Genomic DNA, 16,166 nt, shown 5'->3' with positions numbered 1-16,166 from the left:
TCCAAGTCTAACACCTGGCCGGCCTCATTACCAGTACCAAATCTAATGTGGCTTCGCCCCTTGTTGGCCTGTCTACATATTGTGCCAGGAAGCCCTCCTGCACACACTGGACAAAAACTGACCCATCTATAGTACTTGTACTACAGTGTTCCTAGTCAATATTTGGAAAGTTGAAGTCACCCATGACAACTACCCTGTCTCTCTCACTCCTATCGAGAATCATCTTTGCTATCCTTTCCTCTACATCTCTGGAACTATTCGGAGGCCTATAGAAAACTCCCAGCAGGGTGACCTCTCCTTTCCTGTTTCTAACTTCAGCCCATACTACATCAGTTGATGAGTCCCCAAACTCCTAAACTTATAACTTGTAAAATACTTTCCAATTGACGTTACTGTATTATAGCAACTTGTTTGGCACTTTATCTTTTGCTTTCTAAAAATCTGAGTGAGATAATTCCACTGGTTCCATTAGCTGCTCTCCCGGTTACACTCTCAGAAATTTCGAATAGATTTGTCAAATTTAATTATCTTTCAAAACCATGGTGGTTCTTCAAGGGTATTTATTGGTGTTTTTGTATATGTCACAGATTTTGTTACAAAATAGCAAGAAAAATATTCTACTCTTCAGGAGTCAATTACTGTAATAAGGAGAAATGATATCTTGGATGGGTCCTCAAATAATGTTTTGTGGGTAGGACTTAGGGTTGTTAAGGCGAGAGCTACTTTACTGGAGTGTGTTATAGGCCCTAAAAGAATTATCGGGAAATAGAGAAGCAGCTATGTAGACAGTTCACAGAGGTGTGTAACAGTAATAATCAAGTAATTATATTAGGGCATTTCAGCTTTCCCCCCATAAATTGGGATAGTCATAATATTAACAGTTCAGCAGATTTCTTGAAATGCATCCAGGGCTGTTTTTGTATAAATATTTTGAAGGCCCAACAAGAGACAGCACTGTACTGGATTTGGTTCTGGGGAATGAAGCCGGACATGAGTTCAATGTGGCAATGGGGGAGCATTTTAGCGATACCGACCATAACACGGATTGGTTCAAATTTGTTCTAAACAAGGAAAAAGATAGCTTGCAAAAGATGGCTTTGGAATGGGGGAAGGAAGATTTTATTAAATTAAAACAGGATATGGCTTAAGTTGACTAGGAACAGCTCCTTACAAGTAAGTCTACTGAGGCTCAGTTAAAAGCTTTGTCTTGTGAGCAATACAGGCAGACCACATAGTTAAGTAGCTTAGATAGTAAATAATAGATAAACAGCGGCAAAAACAAAAACATAGGTACAGGCAAATGTTAAGAATTTGTGAGCCCATTAAGTATTCTAACAACAATGGGGTAGAAACTGTTTCAAAACCGGCTGATGCATGTGTTCAGGCTTCTGTACCTTCTCCCCCAATGGTAGAGGTTGTAGAAAAACATTGCCAGGGTGGGGTGGATCTTTAAGAATGCTAGCAGCCTTTCCTTGACAGCGGGCCTGGTGGATGGATTCTATTAATGGGAGTTTGGCCTTTGTGATGGTTCAGGCTGAGTTTACCACTCTCTGTAACCATCTCTGATCTTGAATAGTACAGTTGCCATACGAGGTAGTGATACATCCAGACAGAATGCTCTCAATGGCGCACCTATAAAGATTGGCATGGATATTTGCCATCATGCCAAATTTCCTCAGCTGCCTGAGGAAGAAGAGATGTCATTGGGCCTTTGTAACCAGTGCGTCCACATGAAGAATCCAAGAAAGCTTGTTGTGGATGACCACTCCCAGGAGCTTGAGACTCTCCACTCGTTCCACCTCTGTGCTGTTAGGCATGAGTGACATCTCACCGAGCTAAGGAGAGTATAGGTGCAACATGTACCCTTTAGAGGGAAATATAGGAGCAATAATCCAGAGAACCCTTGATGTCAAAGACAATTCAGGACTAGATAAGGAAGAAGAGTAGGGCATTTATTAAGTCCAAAGGGAGCAATTCAGCTGCGGCTCTAGAGGAATGCAGGAGTACAGAAGGGAACTTAAGAAAGCAATTAAAAGAGTAAAAAGGGAGCATGATAAAACCCTTGCAACAGGATGAGGGAGAATCCTAAGATAATTTATGAATACACCAAAGAGAAGAATTAACCAGGAAAAGAGTAGATCCCATTAGGGACCAAGGGGCAACCTATATGTGAAGTCACAGGATATTGGAAAGATATTGAATGTATGCTTCTATTCGGTCTTTACTCTGGAAAAGGAGAATGTAGGTATAGGACAAAAACAAACATTGCTGGAAAGGCTCAGGTCTAGCAGAATCTGTGGAGAGAAATCAGAGTTAATGTTTTGGGTTAAGTGAACCTTCCTTGCAACTGATGGTAACTTAGAAAATTTCAGTTTATATCGAGAAGATAGGGTGGGGGGAGGGGAGAGAGGGGATGTGGGGGAGATGGGTTGGACTGGGCTGAAGTTGAAGGTGGACATATCAGAGACTCCCTTGTCAAAGTTAACATCATTAGTACAGATGCGACGGAGGAACTGTGAGAATGGAATAGAGTCTTTACAGGTGCGAGGATATATAGTCAAGGTAGCTTTAGGAGTCAGTGGATATTGGTAGCTACCCTGTCCCCGAAATGGAAACAGAGATGTTGAGGAACGCAAGGGAGGAATCAAAGATGGATCCCTTGAAGGTGAGAATGGGATGGAAATGGGAAGCAAAATTGATAAGCTTTTCCAATTCCAGATGAGAAAGGGAAGCAGCATCAATATCATCAATGAGAAACTAGCATAGTTTGACATAGGAAATGGGGAGGTATTAGAGGCTCTTTTGGGCTTAAAAACAGACAAATATTCTGGCCCAGAAGAATTGTGTCTCACGCTGCTATGTGAGGTGAGGCAGGAGATTGCAGGGACTCGGGCATATATTTTTATTCCCTCTCTGGCCATGACTGAAGGACTGTTATTTTTTAAGAAGGGTGATAGGAATAAACCAAGAAATTACAAACTGGTAAGCCTCTTGTCAGTGGTAGGGAAGCTATTGGAAAAAATTCTGAAAGAGAAGTGATACTCATTTGGAAAGACATGAGTTAATTAGGGAGAGTCGGCATGGCTTTGTCAGAGAGAGGTCATGCTTAACAAATTTGTTAAAATTGTTTTGAAAATGTGATTAAGTGTAAGAAGTGGGAAGTTCAGTTGATGTGGTTCATATAGTCTCTAGCAAAGCTCTTGAAAAGGTCCCGCATGAGAGACTGATTAGAAAGTTAAAGCACATGAAATTGATGGAAACTTGGCGAGATGGATTAGAAACTGCCTTAGTAATAGGTGGGAGGTAGTCATAGAAAGGCAGTTTGAGTGACTGGTGGTCAATGTACTGCAATCTACCACAGGTATCAGTACTGGGACCCTTATTATTTGTTATGTACATAAATGACATGGACGAAAATGTATAGGGAATGGTAAGCATATTTGTAGATGACTCCAAGATCGACAGAGTGGTTAATAATGAAGAAGATGGTTGTAGGTTGCAGGAAAAAAAAGTGGGTTGGTCAGATGGGCAAACCAGTAGCAGATTGTATTTAACCCTGATAAATGCAAGGTGATGCACATTGGAAGAAGAAACAAGATGAGAGAGTATTTATTGAATGGCAGGATACAGGGTAACCAAGAAGAACAGAGGACTGTTAGGGTAATTATTCACAGATCCCTAAAGTCAGCAGAGCATGTGGATAGGATAGTTAAGAAGGCATATGGGAGGCTTTCATAAGTCATGGCATAGAGTATGAGAGCAAGGAGGTTATGTTGGAGTTGTACAGAGCATTGGTCAAGCCACAGCTTGAGTACTGTGTGCAATTCTGGTCTCCTCACTACAGGGAGGATGTGATAGCACCACCAGGAGTACAGAGGAGGTTCACCAGGATATTGACTGGGATGGAGAAATTGAGGTGTAAGGAGAGACTGGATACACTTGGATTGTTTTCTCTAGAGCAAAGAAGACTGAGGGGGACATGATTGAGGTGTAGAAGATTATGAGGGCTGTGGACAGGATGAATAGAGAGCAGCTATTCCCCTTGGTTGAGGAGTCAATCACACGAGGGCATAGTTTTGAGGTAAAGGGCAGGAGATTAAGAGGGGATTTTGAACAAGTGTTTTCACTCTGGGTGGTGGGAATCTGGAATGCACTGCCAGGAAATCTCATAACATTCAACGATATGGACAAGTGCACAAAATTGGGAATAGCACACTTTTTGTTATTTATTCACAGGATGAGGGCACCACTGGTAAGGTTTGCATTCATTGCCCATCTCTAATTGTCCATGGGACAGTTAAGCATCAAACATATTGAAGTGGGTTTGGAATCACATGCAGGCCGGACCAGGCAAGGATACCAGTTTTCTTCTATAAAGGGCATTAGTGAACAAATGGATTTTTCCTGACATTCAATACTGTATTCATGGTCATCATTAGATCCTTGATTCTCGATTTCTTTTGAAACCAAATTCCACCATCTAGCATGGCAGGATTCAAACACAGGTCCCCAGAACATTACCTAAATCTCTGGATTAACAGTCCAGTGATAATATCACTAGGCCATTCCTTCCCTATTGAAGTGGTGGTGGTAGTTATGTTGGTGCAGATTCAATGGGCCAAAGAACTTCTTCTGCACTGTATGAATATATGACTCTTGTACTTGAATCAATATTCTCCTCATCTCTTCATTCAAAGGTTCAAAGACCTTGTTGAAATACAGTTCTATGAATGTCGGTCACTCTCCAGTACAATACTAATGTGGCCACTGTTGACCTATCAACTTGAGTATCATTGCCTTGTTCAAGCTTTTGTTGGATTGAGTAATTGGGAACAGTATAAAAGAAATTCAAAAGACTCCAAGATCAGCAATTCTCAAAAGGGCAAAATAATCTTCTGATTTTACTCCACTGAATTGACAGATTTTTTTTCATAATATATGGAGGTTAACCTCACTTGGAGAATTGAGAAATTTTACATTTTTCAACCTCTCCCATTCACTACTAGTAGAAGCCATAGCAAATGCTGTCATTTTGAAAGCAATATGAATTATATGCTGTCACCACTAAAATAAATCATCTGTTAAATCTGGAGTGCAAAGTATGTGCTTTACTGCTCTGCAATGACATTTCTGGAAGCCAAACCCCCACACCACCTCAGAATTCTGATAAATTGATCAAGCTGAAGAGTAATAAAAGATCATTATAAAGACAAAACTTGTGAAGTACAACAGATAAATCAAAATAAGGCACATTAGGTTGTTGAATCCTAAATTGTGCCCAGTTGGCTTCTGAGCAGCATAATAGCTATCAATCTTCTCTTGATAATGGGGGTTCTTGAAATCCACCTGATGTTTTTGTTATTAAATTTCAGTCTAATGAGTACTGCTAATACATTTTGAAGATCTTTGTATCGTCTGAATGTGTACTGCAGCAGGATAATTTGAATGAAACATTAGACAAACATTTTACATGACTCAAGGGGTATATCTACAATTACACTTATCACCAAAATTGAACTTAAATGGAATTTCAATTGTCCTTTCTTTTCTGGCAGGAAGGGTGAAGTGTAAATGAAGTACAGCTCTTTACCATTCTAAATTATTGTTTTTGTGGGCTAATTTAATATATTTGAGTTGTTAGAAAGGTTGAAGACTTGGATTTAAACTACATTATCAGCTTTTTAATACTATTCATCTTACAACAAATTATGCTTCATTTCTTTATAATAAAAGTTGAAATGTTTGTAAATTTATATCTTCAATTTATGTTTTCAACGTTTATGTTAGACTTTTAAAAAATTTGAATCGATAGGTATGTGATTAATGGGATGATTGGCAAATAGCATTTCCATGATGATTTAAGTAACAAAATTTTGTGCAGCAAATGTTTGTTTAAAAATCACAGTAAGTATTTAGCTGAAAGCAGAAATTCTCCATCAGAGAAATTATAAAATGTTATGTTCTAACACAATAAAAGCAAGGTAAAGTAAGTCAGCAACTATCATTAAAGTCTGTTTCTCGAGACCACTATGAGCATTGTTCACTCACCAGCAGCTTAGCAATAAAAGGAAAAGCTTCCCTCGAGACATTTATGTATTGAAATAAATGATATGCTGCAACAGAAATTTAATTAATTTACAGAGTTTATTGATAACCTCTCGTTACTTGGCAATATATGTTAATGTTTTTCTAGCATCTGTATAGTAGTGTTCGAAAACTGTGTTACAGTTATGAGGTTCATAAGATTTATATTCATATTTTGGAACTGTAGCTTTAGATTTAGGTTAAATGAAAACAGTGTTGTAAGTATGTTCTTCAGTCTGCCCAATGGTAAGGCTGGGTGATTTGATTGTTAGAGATCAAAGGAAGACTTGGATTGCTTTACTGAGAAGTTTCAAGGTGTTTACGCTTGGAGACAATATCAGCAATTCCTCAGTTTAGCACGAGTGGACTCTGTGTCTTCCCAAGTCCCAGGAGGGTGTTGAAGCTACTGAGTTGTAAATAATAATGTTGTACATGGTCTATTTACTTCTAGTTTGAGATCAAAGATAGCTAATTGGCATTTCTACCTAGTTAGAAGGTTAATGTGTTTCTCATTACCAAGGGGAAACAGGGGATTGATTTTTTAGATCAGTTTACAGACTTTGCTGCAAATCAATGAATATCAGAGCTGAATCGTGGTTCTGCAAAGCCAACATAGAGAAAATATGGTTTGCTCTTGCAAGCTACCACAAACTGATGTGAGAAGATAACCATCTCTAGTCAAAGGTATACATCCTACAACCAACTGTGGAGATTGGTTCTGGCATGGCCAGTGGGATAAGAATAATTGGCTTGGGCTTTACTGCTGTTAGTGAATTTAAGAGACTCCCCAAAAAATGAGGAAAATGCCTGGACATGGTCGCTCGAAACTACTTCTTGACTTTATGGTTACATGGGAACACTTTGGAATCTGAGAGTAACTGGATTGTTTGCAAAAGGGTTACAATTCTCTGGAGAGTTCAAGGAATCATGAGTATCCAAGGGACCATCACATTCTGTAGTTGAATCATTAATTGTCCACAAAACAAAAATGGTTTTTCATCAATATTGTGTTTAATTCATCTTTTAGGGTAAAAGTTTTAAAACATGAAATATTGTCATTAGTTTAGCAGTAAACTGGAAGTTCAAATTTCTTTTCAGGAATTTAAATGCTTTTTAACAGTTCATTGAAAACTGAAAGTGACCTCAAAACTATCATTGTTGTTAAAAAAAAAGATTTGGTTCACTCTAGAAAAGGAAGTCTGCTCTCCTTACCTGATCTGGCCAAAATGTGACTCCAGTCTGCAGTATTGTGACTGACTCTTAACTTCTCTATCCAATATTGACAAAACAATAATAGTAACTTGATTATTAAGATCACCAAGAATAAAGATCTGGACAACTTTTGCAAAGCTATATTTGAATTCCAGAATTTAAGAATCATTAACTTAACTTCCACTGCTCTTTCATAAAGGATAGTGATCATTTTAACGTTATCCATCCTTTCTCCCACATCAACTCATTTTATAAGACTTTTGTTTCCATGTATTTAAAAATAAGAAAGCAAAAACAATTTCTGGAAATCCAGAAGAAAAATTTAAAAATAAGGGAATGGTTACACATTAGTCAGCATTTGTAGAGAAGAAATGGATTAATGTTTTGGAGTATGCAGAACTGAAGGAGCAAAGTTTATAAATTAAAATAAAAAGAGAAAATACTGGAAATTCTAAGCAGATCAGGCAGGACCTTTACAGAGAGAACAGCTTTTGTTCCAAGATGCTTTAAATGTGACAAACCTTCTGAGATAGCTTAGTAGAAAGAGCAAGAGGGATCTCTCTTATTCCAATTTCAATTAAGTGTGTAGAAAGAAACAGGAACAGCACGAGGCAAACGTAAAAATGGGGTGTCAACTCTGTGAAGTGACAACACAGGGCCACTTACACAACAAACCGTGAATGCAGGACATGGATAATATATAAGCATTGCAATCCTGCCACATTCAGCCATCAGTGATTGTGGACAATTAAACTAGTAGTCAGAGGAGGGTCCACAAAGTTCCTTATCCTCAATGATCAGGGAATCCAGGTCCTAGGAGAGGGGGAGTGCTGGTGCAGACATACTGATTGTCAATGTCCAGCCCCCTGGATTCATTGGCCATGTACATATCAACAGGAATAGTTGGTCTCCAAAGCAGTCAATTTGATTTACAGACTATCCCAATTGACAGCCGATCACAAATACCAGCTGAAACAAACAAGTATTAAATAAACGACCAGGTTGTCTGTAAAATAAAAGACATGGAAAATTAACCTGTGGTGTTCTTCAGTATGAATAGCTACTGAATATGAATAATTACTGAACGTGTTGATTCCAACAAAATAAAAGGATTTTTCCAACTCTCTGACTATTTTCAATTTCAGTTTCAATTTCTGAGGACTGGTTAATTTCATTTTGATTTGATACCAAAGACTTAACCTGTAACCTTGCTCACCAGCTTGGAGTTTGGACAGTTGAATTTCCAATCAAGTTTGCAGCCACGTCTCGGGTGTGGCCCAACTGGCTGTTTAAATAACTAAGACATTTTTAATGTTATATATGTGAAGTCACTGGATTGTGTTAATGTACATCATTATCTTTCAATATATGGGAAACAAATTCTAGCAGACCCTTTGTCTGGAGCTTACTGCTGGTTGCCAACATAAAAATGAATAACTTGTGCAGCATTAGACTCTGATAACTAGCTTCCCCAGGTAAGCTACATGTTCAATGATGTCCACCCTTTGTGTACTGAATGTAAGTTGACTGTAATAAGTTGAAATAAAAATACCCAAAATAGCCTCCAAGCTCAAAACAAGAGAAATAAGCAAACTCGTTGATGCTTATTCACAGGACTGCTGTCTGCTCTCCCACATTCTGCTCTGTGAACCTGAGGTCAACTAAACTTAAAATGTCAGCTCATTACAGTTCAGCGAAGTCATGACTTTCAAATTCTCGTCCTTATTTCCAGAAGAAACACCCCTTATTCCTGGAATAGTTTCTTAATACCTCTTCATCTCTCTACCTTGCTTTCCTGATTATTACTTGTTTCCACTTATTATATGATTTCCACTCGTTAAAAGCTACCACTTTGACCAAGCTTTTGATCACCTCCTAGCAAAATGTCCCCTCCTGTCACTCGGTGTCACCTTTGTTTTATAATGTTTCTGTGAAGTGCCTTGGGCCTTCACATTAAATACACAACACCACGTTATAGTTTAACAGGTTTATTTGGAAGTACCAACTTTTGGAGTGCTGCTAGTACTTCCAAGTAAACCTGTTAGACTATAACCTGGTGTTATGTGATTTTTAACTTTGTCCATCCCAGTCCAACACCGGCACCTGCACATCATCACAATAAATAGGAAGTCATCACCAGTTGTGTCTCGATTCAAGGATGATACTTCCACATTGTTGTGAGCTTCTGCTGTGAGCCTTCATATGACTGAATAGTCTGATTCTTGACTGCTGACATTTTGCACGTGTGGCAGGAGCTTCCATGAAGTAGTGGAATCCAGATAGGTGGATTTGCTTCCCCTGTTTCATGCTTTCCTTGAAGGGCAGCAACATTGACATTGATGACTGGGAGGAGCTTTCTACTAATCGTTTAAAATTATCATAGCTTGTTTATCAAGTTGCATGCTTTGAGTCCGAACATTTTGCTGATGTAGAACAGCAACAGAGAAGGAAAGAAGATTAATGTTGGTAGAATAATTATTTAACAATGTAGAAATCACCTCAGGCATTCAATGAAAAGTATCAGACTTTGATTCAAAATGAGAATTCAAACTCCCCAATATTTACACACAATTTACCATTGAACCTGGGCAGGTATTACAAATTTCAATGCATTCTTCAGGCATTACAGGAGACCAGAGAGAATTTTTATTTTTTATCTCAGCCAGATACTTGTATTGGTAATAGCTTGTAGCAACATAGGCAAATGGACATTCAAGTAAACAAATTTGCTTCATTTACAATAGAGATTTAAATTATGAATCGTCTCTTCTTACAGCTACATTGTAACTGAGATAAAAATGTTGGTTATTATTATTTGTTTGAAAACTAAGCTGAAATTGTAATTTAAATTTGTGTTATTCTTTCAACCTGTAAATGTGTTCTGCATTTGGAACAGTGGAGAAAATATAGCAATGATCAAAATGTAATTCATTGACCGAAAAGTAAAATGGTTATTTTATAGCCTTATTTTGGAAATGTTTGACAATTGATGAAACAGTATTGAGAGAGTATTAAAATTAATATTTTTACATTTTTAGCAAAAGCAGATGAAGTATTAAAGGCTAAGGAAAGAAAAGAGGAGGATGCCAAAAAGAAGAGAGAACAAGGTAACAAAAATAAATTTTTGCAAAAACTTAACATTGTGCAGCGAACACTATGGAATGTTGTTTTCTGGTTTTCCAAAGTCACCATCAGCTTTTAAGTCAATGTTGGAAAATAGAATACTGCTCATTTACTCTATAAGTCAGGAAGTTGCTAATTTATAGATTCATGGTTAATGTTGAATATTACTAGATTTTATTGTTCAGTCATCTAATTGTATAAGTGAAAGAGCATAATTTATTTTTAAATTTCGAAAGGCAGAATATGTTCGTGCTAAGTGCAATGCTAATGGTGTCCTGCTTGACCGAGTAATGCATTTTCTTGGGTTCTAAAATAAACACTTACAAGTGAGAATGCATTTGAAGTATGTCTCCCTTTTACTTATTTTCTCACAAAGTCTCTTTTTAAATCACTTCTCCACTGACCAGAATAATGACATGTGTCTTCCTGTTGTGAATTATTTATTATCAAGAGAACTATTTTTCTGAAATATCTAAATAACATCATCAACTGCAGGTGTAAAGGCTTTTCTTTGAAAGAAAAATAATAGAATAAGTGGAATTTCCTGATCACTTAACAAGAAAGTATTATTTGTTAATACTGGAGAATATTACTTGATCCATTCCTTTGAACAAAGTATAGACTTTGTTCTTCATTTAACTTTTAGATAAGAATGTTGGAGCAGGAGAAGAGAATATGTCCCACTGAACCTGCTCTGCACTCAACATGATCGCAATTGATATTTGGCTTCAACTTCCCTTTCCCACCCAGACCTCATATTCCTTGGTTCTGTGACAAACTAAAAAGTCTATCAGAAAAATCTATGAAAAAACCTCAACGATGGCACATTTACAATCCTCTGGAACTGAAAATTTGAAAGATTCACAAACCATTGACATAAAGTGTGCCATATTAATCCCTTTCGCATTGCCTTAACTACCTCTTGCAAGTAGGGCCTTGAGACTAACAAAATTTAGTTTTAATTTTGTGTCCAGCCTTGGCTCAAGATACCTTTTTAATTAAACATTAAGGAAATGACTTGACAATGAAGTGAACAATTTAAAAAGAGGAGACTTCTGTCACTGTAAAAGCTTTTCAAATTAATCCTTACATCAAAAGAAAAGCTGCGAAGATTTTAACTTATTTCACGTGTAAACAAGCAAATGCAGAGCTGTTTAAATACGAATATGAATATGTGAGCAAAGAATATCTCATTTCAAAATGCAGGATATAGCATGAACATCAAGCTTGACCTTCCATTGCAAAGCTGCACTATTGGAGGTACCATCTTGCCGATGTGCAGATTAAATCAAGGCCATAATTGCCCTTTCTGATGGATGTAAAAGATCTATTAGCATTCCTTCAAAAAAACAGCAAAGGAGTTATCCCTGACTTTTTTGGCCAGTTTTATTGCCCAATCCATCTCGGACAAAAAAAGCAGCTACTACAACAGTCCCAAGGGAAACAAGATTGGTCATCTCCAACACCAGTCAAAGTCAATATGAGAGTTTGGGAGGGGGAAAAAGGAATCAGAGGGATGGAGACAGATCACTAACGACAATCCTGAAATTTAATTCGGTGCTGGGAGAAGTACACCTTCTACTCCACAATATTGAGAGCAACAATATTGAAACTTACCTTTGTAATGGCAGTCTCAAGATCGCTTTAATAGAAATCTCTGTGACTATGTCTTAGGGAGTAATGATGGTCTGATGGTCCTTAAAATTTTGCATTTTTAGTTTGGCACTCAACTAGCTAGAATTGCTAACCCTGCGTTAAAACTTAGTTTATGGTATATATGATTTTTTTTAAAATACTAAGATTTATCTGTGTAGCAGCTATCCTCAGTGAATAAAATCCTGTTCAACCTTGAAGCTCAGCCCCTGAATAATGGGTATTCACTACCTCCAACAACACATCAACAATTAACAATTGGCAACTAGCAAAATCTGGATTTTTTGAATGTATTGAAAGAAAGAATCTGCCTCTTATACTGAGTAGGCTGAATTTTTTTCTTTAAAACAAAATTAGCATGTCAAAGAGCTAGTAGAATGGATTAAGACCACAGTTGTCCACACAATGAATCCCACAGGAAGGTGTAAAGGAAGGCAAGTCAATCACCGCAGCTTTCACGTACCTGGAGGCTGCATTCAAAACAGCAGTGAAGGACAGAGCAGCAGGTTTTTTCCCTTGGCAAGAAAGACTATGATATTTTGTCAAGGGAATAATGTATATTAAAATAAATATAGAAATCATCATTCTAAAATAGATATTATATCAATATATTGGCTTTTATCAGTCTCACCTTGGAAAAAAGATTAGAACCAGAAAGAGAGAGGCAGAAATTAGTGGTATTTCAGGATCCATCACATCAGTAGAGGTTGGTATACCCAGTGAGGTGAAGCATTATAGCATTCATTGTATCATCGAGCGAAAGGAAACCCCATTCATGGGTTCCAGGTTGTAAAGCAGAGTGAATCCTCAGGGAAATACTGTCTGTAGAAATACATATATTTTTTAAAGAGGCATTTCAAACCCTACATACAAGGCATTCCATGGATCACATGAACCTAGAACATGCAATATCTATTTGCTGCAGTTTGCAAATGTTATTGCAATCCCTATCTAAAAATTGGATCCCATGTACTTCAGGGGTTTTTTGTTTGCAGCAGTTTCTTTCTTTTTAGATTGATACTGAAATTGATTTTGCAACACTTGGACAAACTGGAGAATTTTTGGTTTTCCGACATTACTCTGTAATTCAGCAGCACCCATAACCCCGATTTCACAGGATTTTAACTTAATGGAGTCCTTCCTTTTGTTTTAAAGATGAGCCACTAAACTGAAAACATTTCACAGTATACATTTAAAGCTAGAATTGGACGTATAAAAGATGCAAGTTTAAAACTATGACTGCTTTTACTTTGTTGTATTCAGTTGAAAAACGTCTATTTTTTTTGCATCTTTGAAATTTTCTTTCTTATTTGCTATGAAATGCAATACATGCGACTTTTGAGAAGATTTGTAGCTCAGGTTGAGATTCAGGTTTTATGTTTGCTGCTGAGGTGGAAGGTTTGTTCTCAGAAGTTTCGTCACCATGCTAGGTAACATCGAATGTCATATACAAAATACCCTCAAAGGACTGTAACAGACACTACATCGAATAGACAGGCAGGAAACTAGCCACCAGGATACACGAGCACTAACTGGACACCAAAAGACATAGTCAGCTTTCACTAGTATCCTTACACACAGACAAAGAAGAACACCACTTTTACTAGGCCAACACATTCATTCTAAGACAGGCTAAACAGAGACACACACAAGAATTCTAAGAGGTCTGGCATTCAAACCAGAACTCCCATCAATAAACACATCATTTGGGCCCCATTTACCAACCTCTGAGGAAAAGAACTGGAAATGATATCACCAACCACAACAGATCAAGACACATAATTAGAAAGCGGGACAGAATACCAGCGCTTACAATGGAGGCTCATTGATGATATTACCTAGCATGGTGATGAAATTTTGAGAACAAACCTTCCAGTTCAGCAAGCAAACTTAAAACTAGATGCAATATATGTCATACAGCTTGTCAAAATCAATCTCCATGCAAAGACCTTCAGCCAACTTCTCAAAATCAGAACTTTTCACTTTCAATAAGATGACTGACATCTGTTTGAAAACAGATGTCTTTAAATCATATAACTTCTCAAAGTACATAATATATTTGGACAGTCCATATCTATTTCCTCCTCAAATTTTCTCCTCATCAATAAATTTAAGTGACCTGGGTTGTTTAAACCAGAGGACTTGTCTCCTTTGGATATCTGTGGTTTAGAACAAAGACAATCCTAGTCATGTTTCAGGTGAGGTATGAAATGTCTCTGTACATAAAAGATCCCCCATCATGACTGAAAGAAGTTCAAGGGAATTGTACTGGTGTCACAACCAATATTGAACTTTCAACCAACATTACTAAAAAGAACAGTATCTAGTAATTTTCTCATCATTGATTATTGGATATTGTGTCCAAAATGGTTTCATTGATTCCTTACATTACAGCAATGATGACTATAAGAAGTATTTTATTGGGCTATAAAGGACTATGGAACATCTTGAGATCCTGAAAGGCACTGCTTGAATGCAAGCTTGTCTTTTGATTTACTTTTTGAGTGCTTCATAAAATACTTCAGTTAGGCTATGCAGGACATAAACAAAGAGGAAGAGAATCTTGACCATTCTCATTGTATATTTCTCATATTGCCTTTTGTATGTTCTTGCAAACTCTGCAAAGAAAATGGTATGCTTTAAGACTTTATTCCAGGCAAAACAGACAACCAGATGGCATGTTGTGACTCGATTTCTATAAATTAAAAAAAATGAGGTTTTGCCCTTTTATTGGATGCAGGAAACCCACTGAATATTTTTGTCACTCCTCTGTGAGGTAGCTGTCGAAATCAAGTCCCACTATTCCCAGAGTCATCACAAAGGGTAAAGGTTTTTAAAAGTACACAGCATTCCCCAATTTACGTATCTTTTATACTTAGCTTGACCAAAAGTATGGACCAGGTTTCCATACTTAACAAAGATAACCATGTATTACAAGTAAGTAGTCTCAAGCCACAGGTAATTAATTATGAACTGCGATTAATTATGGCATATAACTCTAATTATCAAAAATCTAATTGCAATGTAGACTGCACCAAATACACACACTCTGACAAACAAAGAAAAACGAGGGGTCTTCTGAACAGAGGGTAAGAGTGGGAAGGCAATTCGGTTGTTTCTGTTCAGAAACATTCCTGAAATGATTTAATGATTCCATTTCTGATCAAAATGCTGCTTCTTGTTCACCCTTCTTCAGATGTTAATATTGGTTAGCAACAGACAAGAATTGGCTGGTTCACACTTATAAAGTTGACTTATCCCTTAAAAGTCACAGCTTACAGTAACTGAAGGAGAGATAAACTAGTTTTCTTTAAGCTTAATATGGCTTTACTGCAGAGAGCAGCTGAGCTGGATGAGAACAAAAGTCTTCTCTGCACCTTGTTCACAGCCCAAGCTACTTGAGATCCAATCATATAGCTGATGGCACGCAGAAGGCCTTTGTCATTGATTACTGGTCACTAATCCATCGACCTCACAGTCAGCAACTTGTACCAACCAAAGCTCCATTTATAGATAACCCCTTTGCTCCATTTCATCTGCAACAACAGTTAAAAATCACACAACACCAGATTATCATCCAACAGGTTATTTGGAAGTACAAGTTTTTGGAACACTGCTCCTTCGCTAATTACTGCTGAAACAAGCAGCTGTGTAAGTGGTGCTTACCATTAGTGTGAGGTTACTTCCTTTCAAAACGTGCAACACTCCTTAGTTTTAAAGCAGTTCTTTCCTCATTATAGTCCATAGTTAGAAATACAGGGGGAAAAGAAATTGAGTCTTGACTTAACATAAAGACAATTCATGTCAAATTGAAAACTTTGCTGTCAAGGTCAACATTTGCAGTTCATGACTACTTTCCCCAGAGAAAGTAGTTGTAAACCGTCTTCTTGAATCACTGCAGTCCACATGATGTAGGTATATCTACATTGGAGTTAGGAAGGAAATTCCAGACTTTTAATCCGATAACAGTGAAGGAGTGGCAATAGAGTTCAAGACAAGGTGCTACGTGGCTTGGAGGGGAGCTGGAAGCTAGTATTGTTCGCAGCACCTGCAGTCTTCGTCTTTCTATGAGCTAGAGATTGTGTATTTGAAAG

General features: G+C 37.4%; 1 protein-coding gene across 1 annotated transcript in view; it reads left to right on the top strand.

Annotated features, from left to right (window-relative positions):
- The window catches only part of rsrc1 (arginine/serine-rich coiled-coil 1), a 455,856-nt gene that overhangs the window by 380,288 nt on the left and 59,402 nt on the right, over nucleotides 1-16,166 (top strand). The window contains exon 7 of the mRNA XM_060834209.1: nucleotides 10,335-10,403. Within this exon, the coding sequence (XP_060690192.1) occupies nucleotides 10,335-10,403 (69 nt within the window). The remainder of the gene's footprint in view (nucleotides 1-10,334; nucleotides 10,404-16,166) is intronic.

This window comes from Hemiscyllium ocellatum, chromosome 13 (genome assembly GCF_020745735.1).
Source record: "Hemiscyllium ocellatum isolate sHemOce1 chromosome 13, sHemOce1.pat.X.cur, whole genome shotgun sequence".
Lineage (NCBI taxonomy): Eukaryota > Metazoa > Chordata > Chondrichthyes > Orectolobiformes > Hemiscylliidae > Hemiscyllium > Hemiscyllium ocellatum.
The sequence above is the reverse complement of the archived record's forward strand: the minus strand, read 5'-3'. Positions and strand labels throughout refer to the sequence as shown.